The following is a 19,340-nucleotide window of genomic DNA, read 5'->3' on the forward strand; positions in this document are numbered from 1 at the left end:
GATATCATCTCAAGATCCTTCCCATCGCAATCGCAAAGACCCACATACTGAATAAGGGTAACATTGGAGGCCACCACCCAGCACACTAAAGAAGGGTAATCATGTCCCCCAGTCAAAAAAAAGGCCTGACAAGGCCTGAAGCAACAGAGAAATTAGGAGAGTTCTGGGGACCTCGGTAGCAGCCCAGAATCCTTCTTTCTGTTTAGGGGATGTTGCTTTCCAAACATTCACTTCTAATTACCTTCCATGTGTGTGCATGTGCGTGTGTGCATGTGCGTGTGTGCATGTGCGTGTGTGCGGTATTGAGAAACCCAGGATTGCGATGGAGTGGGTACCTGTTATTTTTGTGTCTTCTTTAAGTGACAACACATGGCTGTGTCTCTGAATTACTTAAACCCAGAATTCTGTCCTCCAGCCCCACCAAGAGAAAAGCAGATGACTCAGCCAAACCACCATCCTTCTGGAGGGAAACTGGATCTGTAAGCAAAATGATGCACAATAGGTCTGGGGAGGCTTCAATGGTTAAGGACTTCCTGCTCTTCCAGAGGTCCCAAATTCAGTTCCCAGCACCCATGCTAAGCAGCTCACACACACACGCACACACACACACACACACACACACCATGGGCAGGCATGCACATAAACGCACACACACACACACACACACACACACACAAGTGTACACACACATGCATGTTTCTAACATAAGGAAACTGTCACATAGAATCCCAACATTGATTCCCCCTCCAAAGGGAGGACACCCCAAACCATGTCCTGTTGAATGGATCCAGATCCTCATTGGTAACAGTTTCTCCCACTGGTACCTCAGTGTTCTGTACAGAGCAAGCGAACTGTTCCAGCATGTTCTGTGTATGAGACTGGAGGGACGGCCATGAAAGACGTAGACATGAGGAAGGCGTCATGGCTTCGTCCCATGGCTGCGGTGTGCAGAGGCTGCTGCCAGCACGGAGAGTGTTCTATTTGCCACATCACGTTTACCCTGCCTTCGGCTGGCACTTCCGCTGGTTGAGATGCACTACTTGGTAGGGTCGTCTGACCTTTATCCCAGGAGAATCTGAACCCTTGCAAGTGCTGGGAGCAATAAGATGCTTCAGGGAATTCCCTGGTGTTACACGAACTCCCTGATGCCTTCTGGGTAGCAGTAATAGAATTTCCCTTTGACACCATAGTTGATTACCTAGGACAGACCCGTAACTCCCTTCATGCTTGTATTCCTGGGGATAAGATCAGAAATACCCAAGTGACAGTCCCCGATTCCAGGAACTCACTATTGTGTCCCTTAGGGGAGCATTCTGCCCATGGGCACCAAAATCTTGAAGCTTGCAGAATTCAAGCCACAGAAACAAGAGGCAATGGATCTGCAAGTGGGCCACTGTGCTTCGTTAGACGACAGACACACAATTCCCAACTGTGAATCATGAGTCACACTTGACTTTCTATCTAGGTGGAGGATACGGTGCGGTTCACAATGGGTACCTTTGGACACAGAATTACTTGATGCCCACAGTTAGCCTGAAATTCATCCTCAAAGCCCAACAGCAAGGCAGGGACTCACACCAGATCCTGTTGCATGAGAAGAGGATGTGCCTTTCACAAAGAGGGAGATAAACCCAGTGTGTATCCATAAAATTCTATCATTTCCTCTCTCTCTGTTCCCTCTCTTTCCTCCCTCTCTCCTCCATTCTTTCCGCCTTTCTGGTGTAGGTGTGCATAAGGGATGTGTGTGTGTGTGTGTGTGTGTGTGTGTGTGTGTGTGTGTGTGCGCGCGCGCATATGTGCATATGAATGTCATATGTCTTCCATGATTGCTTTCCACCTTGTATTTTGAGACAGGCCCAGTGCTCCTGACCTAGACATTCCTCTGAGCAAGGGCAGACACATGCTGGGTTCACTAGAGGCCATGCTTGGTGGGGCTTATGGGAAGAAACCACAAATAAGTCCGATCCAGCATACTGTCTTCAGAAATCTTTTATTCCCTTCCTCTACAGAATGCCAATGGATTTGGATTCTGTAAGGCCCAATTCATGTGGGCTAGCATTTGGTCCAAGGTTCATTGGCCAACTCATTTGGTTGTTAGAGGCCAGCCAGATCCTGGTGCTAGCACGGAGAAGGCCAAATCCCAGAGAAGTGATCCCATCTCAAAATCAGGGCTGGCCTCAAATTACATTTCCCCTACTGAATCCAGTATCTCTCTCTCTCTCTCTCTCTCTCTCTCTCTCTCTCTCTGTCTCTCTCTCTGTCTCTCTCTCTCTCTCTCTCTCTCTCTCTCTCACACACACACACACACACACACACACACACACACACACACACACTGCCAGCTCATGGTATCAATTAACACGTGTTTACAATCCTGTATGGCCTACATTTTTTCCTGCCCAATTCACTTTTAGCTTTCCAAGCTAAATTGATTCCACCTTCTAGTTAAGCAACCTTGAGCAAGAAGGAATCTGGGAGCTTTCCTACACCGAGAAAGGTTGTGAAATGTTTGTGTCGGTTTTATGGGGCTTTGGGCTTCTCCCCACTCTCTGTGCGGCCACACCTCTTGCAATCCCACTTGACCAATGCCAAACCCCATTAAGGTGGGAATCTGGCAACAACCAGAATTTGAACTTAGCTCTGATTCTTTACTGTAGCACAGAAATGCTCTTTGTGTCCCCAAAATCCAAAGGAACAAACAAGTAATCGAACAAATGAAAACAACCAAAATATTATCTGAGCTTGCTTAATTGACTTTCCTGCCCACTCTAGGCTCTTGTAAGCAAAATAATAGACACGTTCTTTTATCATAGAGAATACCTTTTCAAGAATGGAGTAATATCCATTATGAATATAAATCCTATCTGTCCATTCATCCAACAATGGACATGTCCCACTTTATTCTAGTGTCAGAGAGATCAGCCAGGCTTTTGTGTAGTGAGAAACTGAACATACAAGCAGACAATGGGCAGAGCTTCAACTTCCCACCCACCACAAACTACCCAGAAAACCAACTTCATTCATTCTTATGGCGAAGAGCCCAGGAAGCCAGCCTGCCACTGGCTAGACTTTGCAGGCAGCCAGCTTGCGACTACCTCTAGTGGCAATTCAAGAAGCTGGGCCATAACTTCTGTTACAACCAGCCTAACAAGGCCAGGACTTGACCAGTAATGGGTTCCCATCATTTCTTCCATTTCCAGTGAGGACCAATTAGCAGCATCAAAATGTCTGCTCGCCTAGAGCATCCCAGCCCATAGCCTCCAGTCAAGACTGAAGTCTTCCATGTCTTCACTTTTTTTTCCCACAACAGTTCTTGATGATTCGTTTGCAGGGCTGTATAGTACTCTGTTTGCAGGACTGTGTAGTACTCCAGTACTGTGACTTATGTCACTTATTCATCCAGTTGTCACTGGGTATCTGGATGGCTTCCTTTTACAAAATGAAGCTCTACCACCATACCACCACGAATGTACCTGACCTCTTCCGATCTTAGAAGCTAAGCACGAACGTGCCAGGTTAATTCTTCAATGGAGGCCATCTGGGAATACCAGTGTTACAGGCTCACAATAGAGGCCTATCATCGCGGCTACTCACGAGGCTGAGGCAGGTGGATTGCTAATTCAAGACCTGCCTGGATACAGCTTAGACAACTTAGCCCTCAAGAAAAAAAGAGTGCGCTAAGGCTCAGCGGGAGAGTGCTTACCTAACATGCATCAGACTCCAGAATGGATGAGACTCTCGACTCAGCAGCACCAAGACGGTTATAATAGTAAGTAATGCCACGCATGTGCAGGTATGCTGTGTAGAAACGTGCACATAGTTCCGAGGAATTACCCAGAACGGCCGGGCCTCAGGGAGGCTCACCGGTATTCAAGAATTCCGCTGTTCCACATCCTAGCTACCTTCAACAGTTCCTCTGTTTGAGCTGTGGGTGTGTAGCACCGGCAAGCTTGTTGGGATACATTCTTGATTAAAGTTGAGTACTCTCTGATGATGGCGCTGCAAACACGTGCATCTTTAGATTCCAGTCCCTTGGAACCTCTCACACACACATCATATTCTCTCTCTCTCTCTCTCTCTCTCTCTCTCTCTCTCTCTCTCTCTCTCTCTCTCTCCCCTGTCACTTGTTTACATGTTTCGTAGACTTCCTATGGATGCGGGTTACACATTAGACCAGCCAGTGTTCTAGCTGTTCTGCACTAGCGACTCAAAACTCAGGAGCACTGCGGCCTTGGGGGGCATCTCTCGGCAAAGCTCCAACAAGGAACTCTGCATTTCCAGTCCTCTCTTCTGAAACTAACAGTAAACAGAGTGCTTCATGCTTAGGTACTACGATGAGGTTCACTCCTGACTGTTTATGAACAATGTATTTTTAAAAACATTTGGACATCATACAGAAGAACCAGCATATTCGTCCCTACTTGAGGCACTGCCACGGCTCCCACGATGCCACTCGAAAACACTCCCATGCATTCCCAAAACCACCCTGGTGGGCTCTGAGACTATTACAGCCCCTAAAAGGAAGCGGGGATCTCTGAAAGGCTCTGCACTGTCTGCCATATGCCAATTGCTTAGAAGAAAACAGCATCATTCCTCTCTCTGGTCAGGCTCAGAACCTGACCAATAGGAGTATTTGTCAACCCTGGCCTAGTGTTTCAGGGAGTAAACACGTTGGGCAATCAAACGCCACCACGGCTCCACTCCCAGAGAAGCAGCAGAGGACAGAATGACAGCATTACATGCTACAGAGCGGCCTGACTTGCCCTTCCATATCCATCTGCCCCCTCTCTGCTACTGGTGAACTTTTTATGACTAAAGAGAACCCCGGGTCATTCAGCCTGGTTAACCCCTGGATGAGGACACACCACCCAAGGGCATGGCCCTACAACTTCATTGTGAATGCTGGCCCATGTCTGGCCTGGCTCTGTGCAAGGATTCCAAAGTGGCCGTACATCAGGCTCCTGCCCCAGCCTGTCTTTCCACCTGCTCATTCTCCCCTTCCTCCCCACCCTCTGCTGGCCTGGCTTCTGCACTTTTCACGTTTCTGGATGCTTTCCCGATGCCTCAGCAGCATGGTCACTCCCCTCTGCACACACAGGCTGGACACTTCCCTCGGCCTCTCCAATGGTGCTTCTGGGCTGAGCTACTCCTCAGGCTATGTCTGGTCGCTGACCCAGGAGGAAACCTACTGCTGTCATTTTGCTAAACAGTGGCACTGTCAAACAACCTTCTAAGGACACAAGCCCGGGGTTTAGTGCTGTGTCCAGCGTTCATCAGAAAAGCTCCTTACGGCGGCTGGCAGTGGTTAATGTGGAAACCTACAAACTGGCAGAAGCATTGAGGGTGGTGGTGGAATGCTTGGCCTCGCGTGGGATGTGAGGACCCCTCCAAAGCTCAGGGGACATCTCAGAAGAGGAGAGGGAAAGAAGAGGCAAAGATGGGGAGATATGTGTGTGTGTGTGTGTTTATGGGGAGATAATATATTAATAATATATATGTAAAACACACACACACACACACACACACACACACACACACACACAAATGTCCATTCCAGTTCACTGTAATGGCATTGCCCACTGGCTCTGTCGTCAGGTGTCAACAAGCCGGCCTCTCACCCTGGCTCTGGATCCCAGAATAAACACACAGTAGCATCAGTAATCACAGCAACGTTGCACAGCAGTGACATGGATGGGAAACCTCATGTTAAAAGAAGGACCAGTCTGTGGTCTAAAGGACAGTTTATTTAACGCAAGGGTGACAGGTGTTGGGGGAGGGATGAGGGGGGACAACTCTAACATAAAAGCACACAGGAGGTACCTCAAGTTAAAAGCACACGGCAGTGGAGGAAGCTATGTCTCACACATATACAAACAGCTGAGCTCTATTATTTACAGCCAAACCTTACAAAATAGCATTTCCGGTCAGCACTGAAGCCAGTGTTGATTAGTTTTTGTTACAAAAGATTAAAGCTACAAACTTCACATTTTCTTTTTAAATTGTACATCAGCAACAGCATTTCAGATTTTTTTCTTTCCAAGTTGGTCTGAGTGCAGGCTGGTGGAAGAGACCTCCCGTCTAAACACAGAGAGCATGGATTCCAAAGACGATGCGTGTCATCCAAATAAAAATACAAACGCGGTCCTTAGAAAAGGCCGAGGACGGTGAGGTGAGGGGTGTGGTTTGAGCGGGAACAATTTCCTCCAAGATGAAGAATGGCAGTCTTTAGGGACCAAAAGGTACGCTGGGAAGGACAGTGGGGTAAGACTCTGTCGCACTCTGCTGGCATGACCTTGAGGAACAGTTGCTACCAAAGTGTCAGATCCTTTGAAGGAAGAGATATCCGTGTCTCTCAGAGCTACCGAGTTCTGGTAGGAAAGGGGCTGGGGCCTTGCGACTGCCCATTTTGTCTCTGAGTAAGCTTAGTTCCTTTGACATTTTCTGGGTATCCGTCCATTTCACTTTAGCTGGTGAGTGTATCATGAAGCTGTTCATAATACTCTGCTATTAGGGCTCTGAGAATCTGCAGGGCCTACAGCGCCGTCCTTCTCCTTCCTGACATTAGACGGGCTATTGAGTTTTAAATGGTAAAGGAAGTTTCTGGCGTTGCCAGGTTCTACTCTACAGTGTAAGAGACTCAACTCCTGAGGCTTCGGTTGCTGCCCCTGTTCATCCACACAACCCAACCACCTTTCTCACTCCCAGCCTGATAAATTCTTGTCTAATCTATGGGGGAGTATAAAATCTTATATAAAATCTTCTATAAAATAAAAAATATATAAAGGAAATAAAATTGGAAATGTGCTTCAAATTTATGAATGGGAGCAAAACTACAAAATTCTTAAGAGAGCATGAGGTTTGTTTGTTGAAAAGAAAATTTAGGTGTAGGCCTCGGCGTCTTGGAGCAGAGAGCCCGCCAGAGTCTCAAGGGCTCAGGCTCCAGGGAAGTGAGGCTTCCTGGGACTCGGTCCTTGGGGGAAGAGTGGTTTGCTCCCCTGACTGTCACTGAACATCGCATGCTCCTCACCAAGGACCTCAAACAACTGGCTTCTGGCAAAGGGCTTCACAGACGCACTTGCAACCAGACTCCGGATGGAGGCTCACAGGAGGACCACTTTCTGGTTCCCACCTTGCTTCAGAAGGGAGTCATGGGCTTTTCCCCTTCTGTCTGGCAAAGCCCAAATCCTTTTTCTTCAAGAGGAAAGAGCTGGAGGCTGGGCTACCAAGTAAGCATAGCAAATGTTACGCATGTCCTCCCTGTTCTGGGTTTTTAAAGGCTTTCTTGATTGGGGTACAGGACTATTAATTCATCTGGTTTCTAACCTTTAAAAAAAAAAAATACCACTTACACTTGGTGAGAAGCCGCGGTCACTTCATGCTAAGCGTTTTGGACTTCCCGATTTCTGGGACTGCTAGCCCGACAGGATGCCAAGGCATCCAGGTCCACAGTGTCGTGGGGAGGAATCTTTCAAACTCAATTTCATCATATGAGAAAGAACTTAGTTAGCGAGCACAGGGGACCCCGATGAAATCTGTAGAATGCCTTGCTCAGTGCCTGCCGCCTGCTACCCAGAGTGCTGGCCGCCATTTATCATCCCAGCAATATCCTCGAACGGTCCTCTAATCCTCTCTCTGTCGCACAGTTGCTTTGCTGGCTGCGTCCTGCAGACCAGCTGCTCTTGCATTTTTTAAAGCTTGCTTTAACTGCAAAGAACAGAGTCTGGTCACAGAACAGAACATCCCCTGCCTTTTTATCGACTCTCCGGTTAGGGAGCAAAGGCAATTAAAGGAGTCGAGTTTCCGTGTCCTCAGGTGCAGCCCCATCAGAGGGACGAAAGGGGAAGAAATAAAAGGCACTGCCTTCCCAGTTCCTTCTGGCTGCAGTTTTGAGCTAAGGGCGCAGAGAGGACTCTGTAACTGTCTTTTGCAAAGCCCTCCACCCCGCCTGCAGGCCTTCCGTGAGTGCCTGCCTGTAGCTGGGAGACACCGTAAGGGACCCGCTGAGGCAGAATGACATGGCTGCCCTGGGGAGCCTTTCCACAGCAGTTTGGGTACCAAAGAGGCAAAGAGCGAGCAGGGGTTCCTGGGCCAACCTGGTCTACAATGGAAGCTTCAGTGAAGAGGCTCTTGGTCCAGTGGCCCAGCACAAAGGCTCTGAATTCTCATCCCTGCTCTAACTTGATTTGTGACATTGACAAAGTCACCTCTCCTCCAAGTCTCATTTTCCCACTGGGACAATACAAGGTCGGACCCAATGACTGCCACAGGCCCTTCCAGCTCTGCCATTCTGAGTGAGCCTCAGTCTGGCATTAATTTACCCTTGTCACAGCCTCCACAGTGAGTGAAAAAAATAAAATAAAATAAACAACCACGTATTTGAATGTGGACCATGAAAGCAGTGCCCTTTACCCTGTATCGAAGGAATGAAGAACGGAATGCCATGTGTGAGTCCCCGTCAACAGCGAGGTTTCTGGACTGCTGAGGGCCCCGTTTGCTGGAGAGTTCTTGGTTGCCTGTCCTTTCACAGATGTGTCTCCTCTTAAGGCACTGGGCAGGATCTGAGGTGTGACTGCAGGCAGCTGGGAGGGTGGGGATGCATGAAAGGCGTTGGGAGAGCAAAGGCTTCTCCTGGGACTCAAGGAGCCAACTCAAGTTCTCCAGGCTTTTTCCCGGCCACCGACAGCTCTGGAGACCAGTGGTGACCACACGAGGCTTGTCACTGTGGTAGCACATCCATCCCAAGACTAATTTCTCCATGCAGCTCTGTAACAGATGAAGCTGACTCCTGGGGTTCAGTGACAAGCTAAGTCTCCCAGTGTCCTCTGCTCTCTTGCTGCACAGTACCATAATCTCACATGAAAGAGGCAAAGTGTTTGAAACTGTACCTGTACAGAGATACCCCCACACGGAATGGGGGGTCTATTTATAATTTATATATATGCATATTTATAGATTTTTAAAAAGTATTCCAGGGCGAGCAACCAAAAAGCTATTACTAGGAGGAAAACAAAAGAAACAATGTAAAAAAAAAATGTCCCAGCTGTCACCGAACTAGGAGTCTCTGCTCCTGGGGTCTAAAATTCTGAGTGAAAAGCACCAATACAAACCCTTCAAGATACACCTTGCCGGTGTAAATGCTCACACCAAATGGCACAATGACTGTCAAGTAGCCCTTCCCACTGGCGTACATTCCTGAGTTCACAAAGGTGCTGTGGATAAATGACAGAGCAGAAGTGCTGGCTAACAGACATGAGTCTAGCAACCCAGAAGCCACCAAAGGCTGGGCTGGTGTCATCAGAAGTTCTGTTGCCTCCTCTTCTTGGCTTCGATGGCATCCAGGATTGGCTGCCGCTTGGAGCGGTATTTCTGCCGGATCTCTTCCATCTCCTGCTCCATCATGGGGTCGAGGGCAGAGAGCCTCTTCTGAAGGTCCTCCACGGTCCAGCTCTTCAGCTGCAAGAGAAGTGAGAAGTCACCACAATGTCTGAGCTGAGAACCCCAGCCTCCTCCAGCATCCAGAAGGAAAGTGGGTGGGAGGACGCTGTGGCCAGTCAGAATCAAGGCACAGTGGCAGCTGGTGAGACCCGGCTAATTCCGGTGACCACCACCACAGAGCTGTTGAGACCATCTCTGAAGTACATGTTCATCACGTACAGTAACTCACTGCGTGAAAACTAATGGCTGACACCTACTTCTTGCCTATCCATATGAGCCCAGAGACAGTGCCCATGCCTGTGTCTGGAACTTACCTCAGTGGCCGGTGGTCAGTGCAGCTGAGCCTCCCCCCACCCCCAGTATCCCACACAGCCATACTAACCCCCACTAATATTCACTAGATCGAAGCCAAGCATTCTGTATGGGCATCTACATGTGGCTCCTGAACATACGGGCACAACCTTTAGCTGGCAAACCTCTGAAACTTCTGACTAATTTTATACACAGAGAGAAAAGGGCGACATATAAATTAAAAATATGGCTGGCGCTGACATGCTGAACTCTGGGAGCCAGACAGCTTGGCTCTTTTAATATTCTTGAGAAAGGACAGGTGTGTCTGGTGTCTCCATGCCACAACGGGGTGCCCAAGCCAGGGCAGAGTGACCAGGAAACCTGCCTGGTGTCTCCCAGCAAGCATGCAGCTGCACCAGAGGATAACCAGCAAGACGGCTCCACAGCCCGTCTGAGCCACCTCTGCAGAAAGGCAGGCCAGCACAGCACAGCACAGCACAGCACAGCACAGCGCAGCTCAGCTCAGTGCAGCTCAGCGCAGCTCAGCGCAGCACAGCACAGCACAGCACAGCACAGCACAGCTCATCTCAGCACAGCACGGCACAGCACAGCACAGCACAGCACAGCACACAGCACACAGCACAGCACAGCACAGCACAGCACAGCTCAGCACAGCGCAGCTCAGCACAGCACAGCGCAGCACAGCACAGCACAGCACAGCACAGCCAGCCCTTGGCAACAACTCAGGTTCCAAACAGGACTCTTGAAATGCCAAGGGTCTGGCAAGTTATGGTCTCAGGCTGGAGTGGTGGCAAATAGCTAAAACCCAGCACTGGGGGGACACAGCTGCAACTCCAGCACTCAGGGAAGCTAAAAGCAATTTACCAATCCCCATAAGCTGTTTGTATCTACAGAAGGGGAGCAGTGACTGTTCGTCAGAAATCCTGTAAGACATGAATGGAATCTGTGCCCTGTGTGTGGTGTTACTGATTTTACGAGGGCAGCCGTGGCTGGCAGAGCTGTGAGTGAACGCCAGCATTATGCACACTGGGTGGTGAGAGTCACTCTGTTGCTCCTAGGAAGTACAGGGTTCCTAGAACTCACAGGCTCGCCCAGGTCTCACAAGGGATCTGTTGTGCTCACATTTATAAACCTATCACATCCCTCAGTCGGCCCCTTCCTGAGGCCTCCACAGGGCTGTGTTACAGAAGGTGGGCAAAGGAGTTCTTTCCACCCCCTTCCTTCCTCAGGAGGCAGGGTGTGAATGAGTGGCACAGTGGCCTCCCTAGAATGGTTCAGTGTGACCTGTCACCACAGGAATTTTCTTTGGCTGGTTTCAGAGAAGTTTTCCGAGAAGTGAAAAGGCCTACCGGTTTAAGACGAAAGGTTCTTTGTAATGGGAGAATGGAAAGACTTGAAAGTATGGGGAATGCTGGAAAGTTGAGCTGAAAAAAACGTCTTTTTTTCCAGGCTGTGGTTTTATACCACCTTGGAGGTTGATGTTTTTGGCCCAGGGACTCTGAAGGCTGATGCTTGCCTGGTCTTCAGTGTTTTCAATTCCTCCTCCAAGAGAAAACAGCCTAAACCTAATACCGAATGCTACAGATAGCTAAGAACTTAATCCTTAGATCACTGTCTGTACTGACTGTGTCCCTCTGAAGAAGTAGCTTCCCTCCAGCCTTAGTCTCCTCTGAACACACAGACGGTCTAGTTCCTCCCGGACTGGACTGTGAGAAGACTCAGTGGTCATGTTGCCATGAAACTGTTAGCTCAGAACTTCCTACAGTGCATGTCTGACAAAGAGCGAGCCCAGATTCAAGAAATGCTGGTGATCACTGTCAGCAGTCTGTCTAAGCTCCGCCCCTCAGTTACCTGGCAACAGCCAGGTGTGCCCAACTCACTATAAAAGGGGCTGCTTGCACCCTCCTCTCTCTTGCTCTTGCCTTCTTGCTCCCTCTCCGTCCTCTGGCCTCCCCTACCCCGTCCCTCCCTCCCCCTTTCCATGTGCTCATGGCCGGCCTCTACTTCTCTACTCTCTCTCTCTCTCTCTCTCTCTCTCTCTCTCTCTCTCTCTCTCTCTCTCTCTCTCTCTGCCTTTCTCACCCTCTCAACTCCCCTCTCTCCATGCCCTGAATGAACTCTATTCTGTACTATACTTTCCTGTGGTGAGTCCCTCAGGGTGACGGGACGCCTCAGCATGGGCCCGTGGAGGCACCCCTTCCCCCTGACTACACCTCCACCAAAATATATTTCTCTTCTCCTTTATCTTTTTTTTTTTAAAGATTTATTTATTTATTTTGTATATGAGTACACTGTAGCTGTCTTCAGACACACCAGAAGAGGGCATCGGATCCCATTACAGATGGTTGTGAGCCACCATGTGGTTGCTGGGATTTGAACTCAGGACCTCTGGAAGAGCAGTCGGTGCTCTTAACCACTGAGCCATCTCTCCAGCCCCTCCTTTATCTTTTTATAAGCACAACAATCACAGCCGTTATTTTTGATATCCTGGGGAAGTCTGATAATCTCCCGTAAACAAGGTGTCCATGGAGCTGCTGATTCAAGTAGGATCCCACAAGTGGAAAACAACACACCACCCACCTCACTCATCTGTGCTAAAAATACCTAAAACCTGCAGCTCCCACAAGGCCCAGCAACTTGTGGTTGTATAAGAAAATGTTTCATCCATCCATTATGAGACATTCACTGAACTCAGACTACTGGTCAATCACTACTGAGAATTCACAGGACACCTAAGTGACAGAAACCATGAACCTGGTGAAGTTCATGTTCTAGTGAGGTGACACAGGAAGTAGTAAGTGCCCTGTAAAGAGGATGAATGCTTTGAGAGGAGGAAGGAAGGAAGGAAGGAAGGAAGGAAGGAAGGAAGGAAGGAAGGAAGGAAGGAAGGAAGGAAGGCAGGCAGGCAGGCAGGCAGGCAGGCAGGCAGGCAGGCAGGCAGGCAGGCAGGCAGGCAGGCAGGCAGGCAGGCAGGCAGGCAGGCCGGCCGGCCGGGCCTGGAGAGCAGATGCCCTTACATGAGGACAGGGGAGGGTGGTGTAAGCTAAGGGAAAGGCACTGACATCCCAGCTGTTCTGTGGCTGCAGGCAAGCCCTTCTCCCTGAAGGCCTCTGTCTCCACTGTAAGAGAAGGCTGTGTGCATAGTTCTTAGGCAATCACATGCTCAGGGTGTCTCCGTGGACACAGCGTCTGGATTGCTACTTTGTCAGACTCCATGGGAAGTCCAGCCTCTTAGAGACGCTGCTACTCTGGTTTTTCTTATGTGTCGTCAAAGTGTTAAGCATGACTCTTCAGCTGCCTTTCCATTTAGCTGTTAACAAAATCCTCAAAGTTGAGGCTTGGTTTAAAGCTTCTTACGGGTGCCCAGTTTCTAAGCAGCTCTGTTGTCCTTGATTCTAACCTGGAGTAACAGACATTCTTGTTTTAACTCTGCCACCTAAACCTAAGTAATGATTGCCCTTAGTCCTCTGGGGGTTTTTATGCCTGGCCCATTAGGACACAGCCAGTAGGGCATGGCTGAGGATTTGATCACACTGTCCAGATACAGATTTTTCTGACAAATAAGCTCAGACAATGGTTTTATGGCGCCAGGTATAGCATTTCACCTTCCCGGTCCTTGGTGACATAAATAAATTTCAAATGGATATCTTGCAGTAAAATATCTGTACAGCTTTGCTACAACCAGCATCCAAAGGATCAGATCCTCAAACAAGCAATACAGGAAGTCCGAAAGGTTTTCACCAGACAGGAGGAAGTCAACACGAGTATCCCCTAGGTTTACATATGTTCTCTTCGCTGTGACTTCCACTCCTATCTACAGCCCAGAATCCACCTCTGAACTCCAGAAAGATCTAGCGCCAATCCTCCTGGCTATTGTAGCCCCCGGTTTGTACAGGAGCTTGCAGGTCCTTACAGGAGCAAGAGGTCCGAAGTCTTCCTCCCCACCTCAGGAATGTACCGCCCTGCCCCCTCCTTTCCCTCACAGTCCTTCTTTCACAGCCAGGCCTCAGCAGTCCTATGGCGCTCACCTCTGGTAGCTGCTGTGACTCAAAGTTGATCATGTCTGTTTCTGCCTCCAGTCCCCTAGTCCACCCCACCACCAACCCACAGCAAAAGCACAACTAAAACCAGGGTAGATCAGGTCTTACTATCTTTAAATCCAATCCCCTAGGAAGGCCTCGATGCCCACTCCAGCCTCACTCCTTATTAACTCCACCTTAGCTTGGTCTGAGGACACTCGGGAGTCTTCCAACAGTCACAGTCCTCTGTCTCAGTAGCTGCTCTCAGTTCACCCGCATCCTTCAGGTTTCCACTCAGATGCTCACTCCTCGGATGTCACAAAACTACTCTGACCAGATTATCCGAGGGCTAGAGCCACCACTTAATTTTTTTTTTTAACATTACGGTTCAATGAACTTGAATCAGAAGGGAAATATAAATGATTAAATGACTACATTAATTTTATAATGAATCTGTTGAAGTACATAAAAAAACCTAAGCCATTCAGCTACTCCTGCCGGGACAATAAGGATACTTTTGTAAATTCCCACTTTTCTATTTCATTTTGTGACAGGCAGAGGCTGCAGCATGGATTCTGGGGGAAATGTGTCTGCTCATGAAAAGTGTGTCTTGTATTTTTACTCTCTGCATTCGTTTCTCCTTCTAGGATGAAAGTTCTTGAAGGGAATGAAATGGCCTCACCTCATCCACTCTGCTAAACCTTGACTGGCTGGAGGGATGACTGAATGAATGATTCTGCATTGCTGCTGTTAGCTTTCGGTGATGAAGCAAGTCATCGATCCTGTGATCCAGCCACCTCTCAGCAGTGCCACCAGCCAACCTTCCACCATTCGAGCCTTTGCTCAGGGGGCAGTGGGGCTAACCTCGAAGACAAACATCAGCTCGATGGACATTTCTGGGCTTTCAGCGGATGGGAAGCAAGTATCCAGCCCCACATCAGCCATGTGTGAAGGGTGAGCTTAATGTAGTGTTGTCCCTGGGACAAAAAACCCACCTCTACTGTAACAGTACTCCTTGGATAAAATGAGATAACGAAAATACTAAGAAATGTGACCCTTCTGGACAAGAGCTAAGTCAGCACAGGCTCTTTACTGAAGGTGAGAACGGCCGACACACAAACGGGCTCTCGTTCTAAAAGAGCTCGCATTTTTGATGGAGAACACAGAAATAGTCTTATGACCAAGGGCATTTACAACTCCTGGGGCCACATGAAAGCTTACCAGCACCAGTCCTAGGGTTGATGGAAGAGACTGCTCTCTCCAGTCTACAAACGCCCAAAGGCCACCTAGTCATTGTCCGTGGTGTACGCTGTCGTCTGTCTGTTCAAGAGTCTCTGAGCAAGTAACGTCAACAGCGTAAGCGCTGTACTGTTTCTCTTGACAGGTGGTCCCCGAAGCGTGTTCTTAAACCTGTTTTCAGTCTAAAGCTCAGTCTTACCCCTTTGCAGCAAGATACGATGTCACCTCAGTACTGGACCCCTCAGGTGTGCACTGAGCACTGCATGGTCGTCCCCCGCACCTTTCATTCAGCCTGTCTTTAAGGTAGCAGGTACCGCTCTCCTTTACAGGAGGGCCAATGTGGGGTAAGAGTGGGTAAGCAGGGAGCTGGCATGATGGCTCAGTGGTTAAGGGTACATACTGTTCTTACAGGGACCCGAGTTCAGCTCTGCACCTGTGCCCAGTTCTGAGAACGGCTCACTCACGCGTGCGTATGCCATGCACATATACATAGCTTTTAAAATTTGATCTTAAAAACTAAAAGAGCGGGTAAGTAACTTGCCTGCAAAGCTAGGAGTTCCTGAGAGAAAGCAAAAGAGTTCTGAGGACGAGGCAGTGAAAAAGTGTGGGAGATCACAAATCTGAACGGAATGGACGTTAAATATGTCACACAGCCCTTACGCTGAAAACGCAGCTCCTAGTGCTGTAGTGGGGCTGTGCTTTCCCATCTATAAAGCTGGTTCTTTGGAAAACAGGAAGTGCCTTCTGTGGGAAGTGCTGAAGTGACGACACACAACTGGTTGAGCATTTCGGTGCACTCAAGCAACCGTGCTGGCAGCTTTCCTAGGTCAGGAACATGGCCGCCAGATGAATGAAGCGGGGCATCCCCTCCAGAGGAGTGACTATCGGGCAAGGGTAGCTGGGGGCTTTGAGCTCCGTCCTCTGTAGCTCTACAGTAATGGCCATGTCATCTAGTGTATGCGCCAGAGGGTGACAGGATGTGTTCCACAAGAGCACTGGATGTAAGCATTGGCAAAGTACACACAGTAAAGCCGAGAACACGCCAGACAGATGCACGGTGGGGCTCCTGCCTCCAACTCCACGGGGACAGGAGGAAGCAGGTGATGTAGACAGTGGCTACAACTGCCTGAGGTGAACTACGATGTCATCTTAACCATGCTCTGAGGTATCTCTAGCACACCGAGGGATCTGGCTCATTCCCCGGACCGAGCCCACAGTGACATCCTCATTGGCAAACGCTCCGGTGATGCTTCAGCCAATAAAGAATGTAGGAATTACAACTAGCCTGTCTTGACGCAACACGGACACTGTAAACTACACAGCTAAGAGTGCACAGCAGAGCTCCGCCTGCCTTCCCAGCGAGCCCCAGTGTGCAAACTCATCTACAGTCAAGACACAGGGTCCGAGGCTGCGTTAAATTCTTTACTTCTGTAAACTCTCACTTTGGTGGCACACTGTGCAAAGAGTATCTATCAGGGGATGTGTATTTCATGCACGTCATGCCTGAGCACTCTGACAGAACTTACTCTTTACATGAAATGTAAGGACTGTAATGAAAGAGCTCCTGATTCAAATAACAGGCCTGGAAAATCAAGTTCCATCAGGCCCTAGAGAATCTCCCTGATGCCGTGTGGTAGCCTGTGCTCACAATTCTAATTCTTGGAATCATAAGGCAGAAGAATCTAGAAGTGGAGGCTAGCTTGGGCTACACAGCAAGACTATCTTATGGATGGGGTGGGAGGGGCTGAGTATGTTAGGAGGCAGAGGCAGGAGGACGAGTTTGAGGTCAGTCTGACTTATACGATAATACCTTCTCTCAGAGAAAATATACAAATAAAAATGACTAAAGAAATGAAAAGACTTGGGGACTTCCAAAGTCTATGAAAACACTGGCCTCTGTACCCCAATACTTATGCTGACGATGCCCTCTGTACAGAGGGTTGTCCACCCAGCCTTCCAGCCCTGGCTCCAACTTCTCTCTGTCCCCTAAAACCTTTCTTTGCAACTTGAGAACCATCTGAGAATCAGTAGAGCTAAGGTATTCCCAAGCCACTAGAACAGAGTTCTTAATAAAAATTGAATTAAGAAATCTGTCTTTACGTCTTTAAGTCTCTATGTAAAAACACTCATGTCTTACTGGGTTCTTTCAGACACAGGGCAGTTCACAGAGGTTTTAAAAGTATGAATCAATTAATACATAAGCCTAAGAGGACAATATAAGTTCATTAAATAACATTATATCAATTACTCCAAATGGGTTTGTGCGTTCTAATAAATCAAAACAAACAGCTCATCCACTGTCCTGCTTATGACACTACTAGGAAAACCTCAAGGGACTAGGCTTTGTCTCCGTGGTAGAACACGTTTTTACCATCTGTAAGACCCTGCTTTGACTCCCAGCACTACAAAGAGAAGATTGACTCCAGTCCTGTTTGCTAGAATGGCTCTGTAAGAAAATTTCTAATTTAAGAGTAGCTCTAAACTGCTATCAAAATTTCCTATTAAGAAGGTCAAACTCTGGGGCTGGGGATTTAGCTCAGTGGTAGAGCGCTTACCTAGGAAGCCCAAGGCCCTGGGTTCGGTCCCCAGCTCGAAAAAAGAACCAAAAAAAAAAAAAAAAAAAAAAAAAAAAGGTCAAACTCTAAGAGGAAAACCTTTAGACATTTATAACACACTAAACTCTGGAATAACTGTAAATGCCTAAGGGGCAGAGGGCAAGGACAGCACAGGGTGAGATGCTCCTGACATTTGGAAACACTAAAGAGAGACACTGAGACTAACGTCATTCTTGTAGCGATATTAATCTTTCAGAAGACAGGAAGACCTAAAACACCAAGTGCACCAAGCTGCTGTTTTAATGCAGCTTAATAATTTAAGAAAAGAGTTGGCTAATCGCATAAAAACCCCCGTGTGCTGTGGCTTCTGTGCACTTTCTTGAGCTGGAAATTTCCAAGAGTGGGAAGGTCAGACTTTCTTCTCTCTTCCTGTCACATAAAAGCAGCCAGAGCATCCTGTGCAAAGCTGCTGTGTTAACAGCAAATGAGGCTGCAGCATGGCAGTACACGCCTGTAGTCAGAAGCATTTGGGAGGCCAAGGCAGAAGAATTAAAGTTCTCGGTAAGCCTGTGCTTCCACTCTCTCTCAAATTCAAAGCCACTATCAAGGTGCACGCACACACACACACACACACACACACACGCACACACACACACGCACACACACACCAAATTATTTTTTGAAAAATGCATTTTTTTTAATAAATGTGGTCCGAAAGGCACCTTCAGATGAAAAGATCAAACACAGAGAATAAAAACTGCTTGCAGAAAACCAGTAAGAAGGCAAACAAACAGGCAGCAGCTAGGACTCAGCCTGTGATCGTCACTGTGTCCATGCGACCTGAGGCTCCGCCCTCCTGGTCCATGCGCTGCTGCCCTCTAGTGAACCTTGTGAAGGGTTTGACTGCAGACCACACACAGTGCAGGTGCCACTGCCTGCCGAGGTCGGGGACTGCCGATCACATTCCCACTGGTGACTCCCCCGTGTGCTCTGTCTTTCGCCTGTGCAGCCCAGTCTGTGGTTTCTATCTCCTGAACAGCCCTGAACCATTCCAGGGAGGAAGAGTGTAGGTAAATACATGTGGGCTCATGAAAACATTCCGGGATGCCAAACCCCAGAGAGAAATGTAAGCCGGAAAACTGCCAACGTGATCTTAAATCCACGAGAGCTACGAATCTGAATTCAAAGCCTGTACCCACTCATTCTGTGTCCACTCAGGCCAAGCTGGAGTCTCCTGTGGGGAGTGGCTTCAACTGAGAAGACACGTCCGTAAGACTGGGCTATAGACAAGCTGGTAGGGCATTTCAGAAGAGTTGGCCAAAGACATGTACCTTAGAAAAGGCATATATACAGACAAAAGCCAGGTCCTGGGAAACTTCAGAGTGACTTAATTATGGCTACTTATAAAACTGTGCACATCAGTCAAAGTTCATCAAACCGTATATAACAGAACAAATTTTATATTATGTAAATTAAATCTCAATAAACCTGACTTTATAAAACAAACACCTGCATATCAAAATTGCCAGTTGTAAGGTAACGTGTAAGGAAATGTTACAGCCTTACATGTATGTACTAAAAAGGAAAGAGCAACTCTGGTCTTCCATACTTTTTCTGCAGTTGCCAGGCCTGAGTGAAGAGCCTCGCACAGGCTCTGCGAGGGTTCTGCCACAGAGCTCCAAGTCCAGAACTGATGCCACTGCCTTAAAGACTTAAGACAAACCAAAATTTCACAGGGACAAAACCCAGAGTCACCGGGAATGGAGTAAGGCTAAGGACT

General features: G+C 48.3%; 1 protein-coding gene across 1 annotated transcript in view; it reads right to left on the reverse strand.

Annotated features, from left to right (window-relative positions):
* Nucleotides 1–7,454: 7,454 nt before the first annotated feature.
* The window catches only part of Stk4 (serine/threonine kinase 4), a 77,699-nt gene continuing 65,813 nt past the window's right edge, over nt 7,455–19,340 (reverse strand). The window contains exon 11 of the mRNA XM_032904862.1: nt 7,455–9,453. Coding sequence (XP_032760753.1) covers nt 9,295–9,453 — 159 coding nt within the window. The 3' untranslated portion in view covers nt 7,455–9,294. The remainder of the gene's footprint in view (nt 9,454–19,340) is intronic.

The sequence above is a fragment of the Rattus rattus genome, chromosome 5, assembly GCF_011064425.1.
Source record: "Rattus rattus isolate New Zealand chromosome 5, Rrattus_CSIRO_v1, whole genome shotgun sequence".
In the NCBI taxonomy this organism is placed as follows: Eukaryota; Metazoa; Chordata; class Mammalia; order Rodentia; family Muridae; genus Rattus; species Rattus rattus.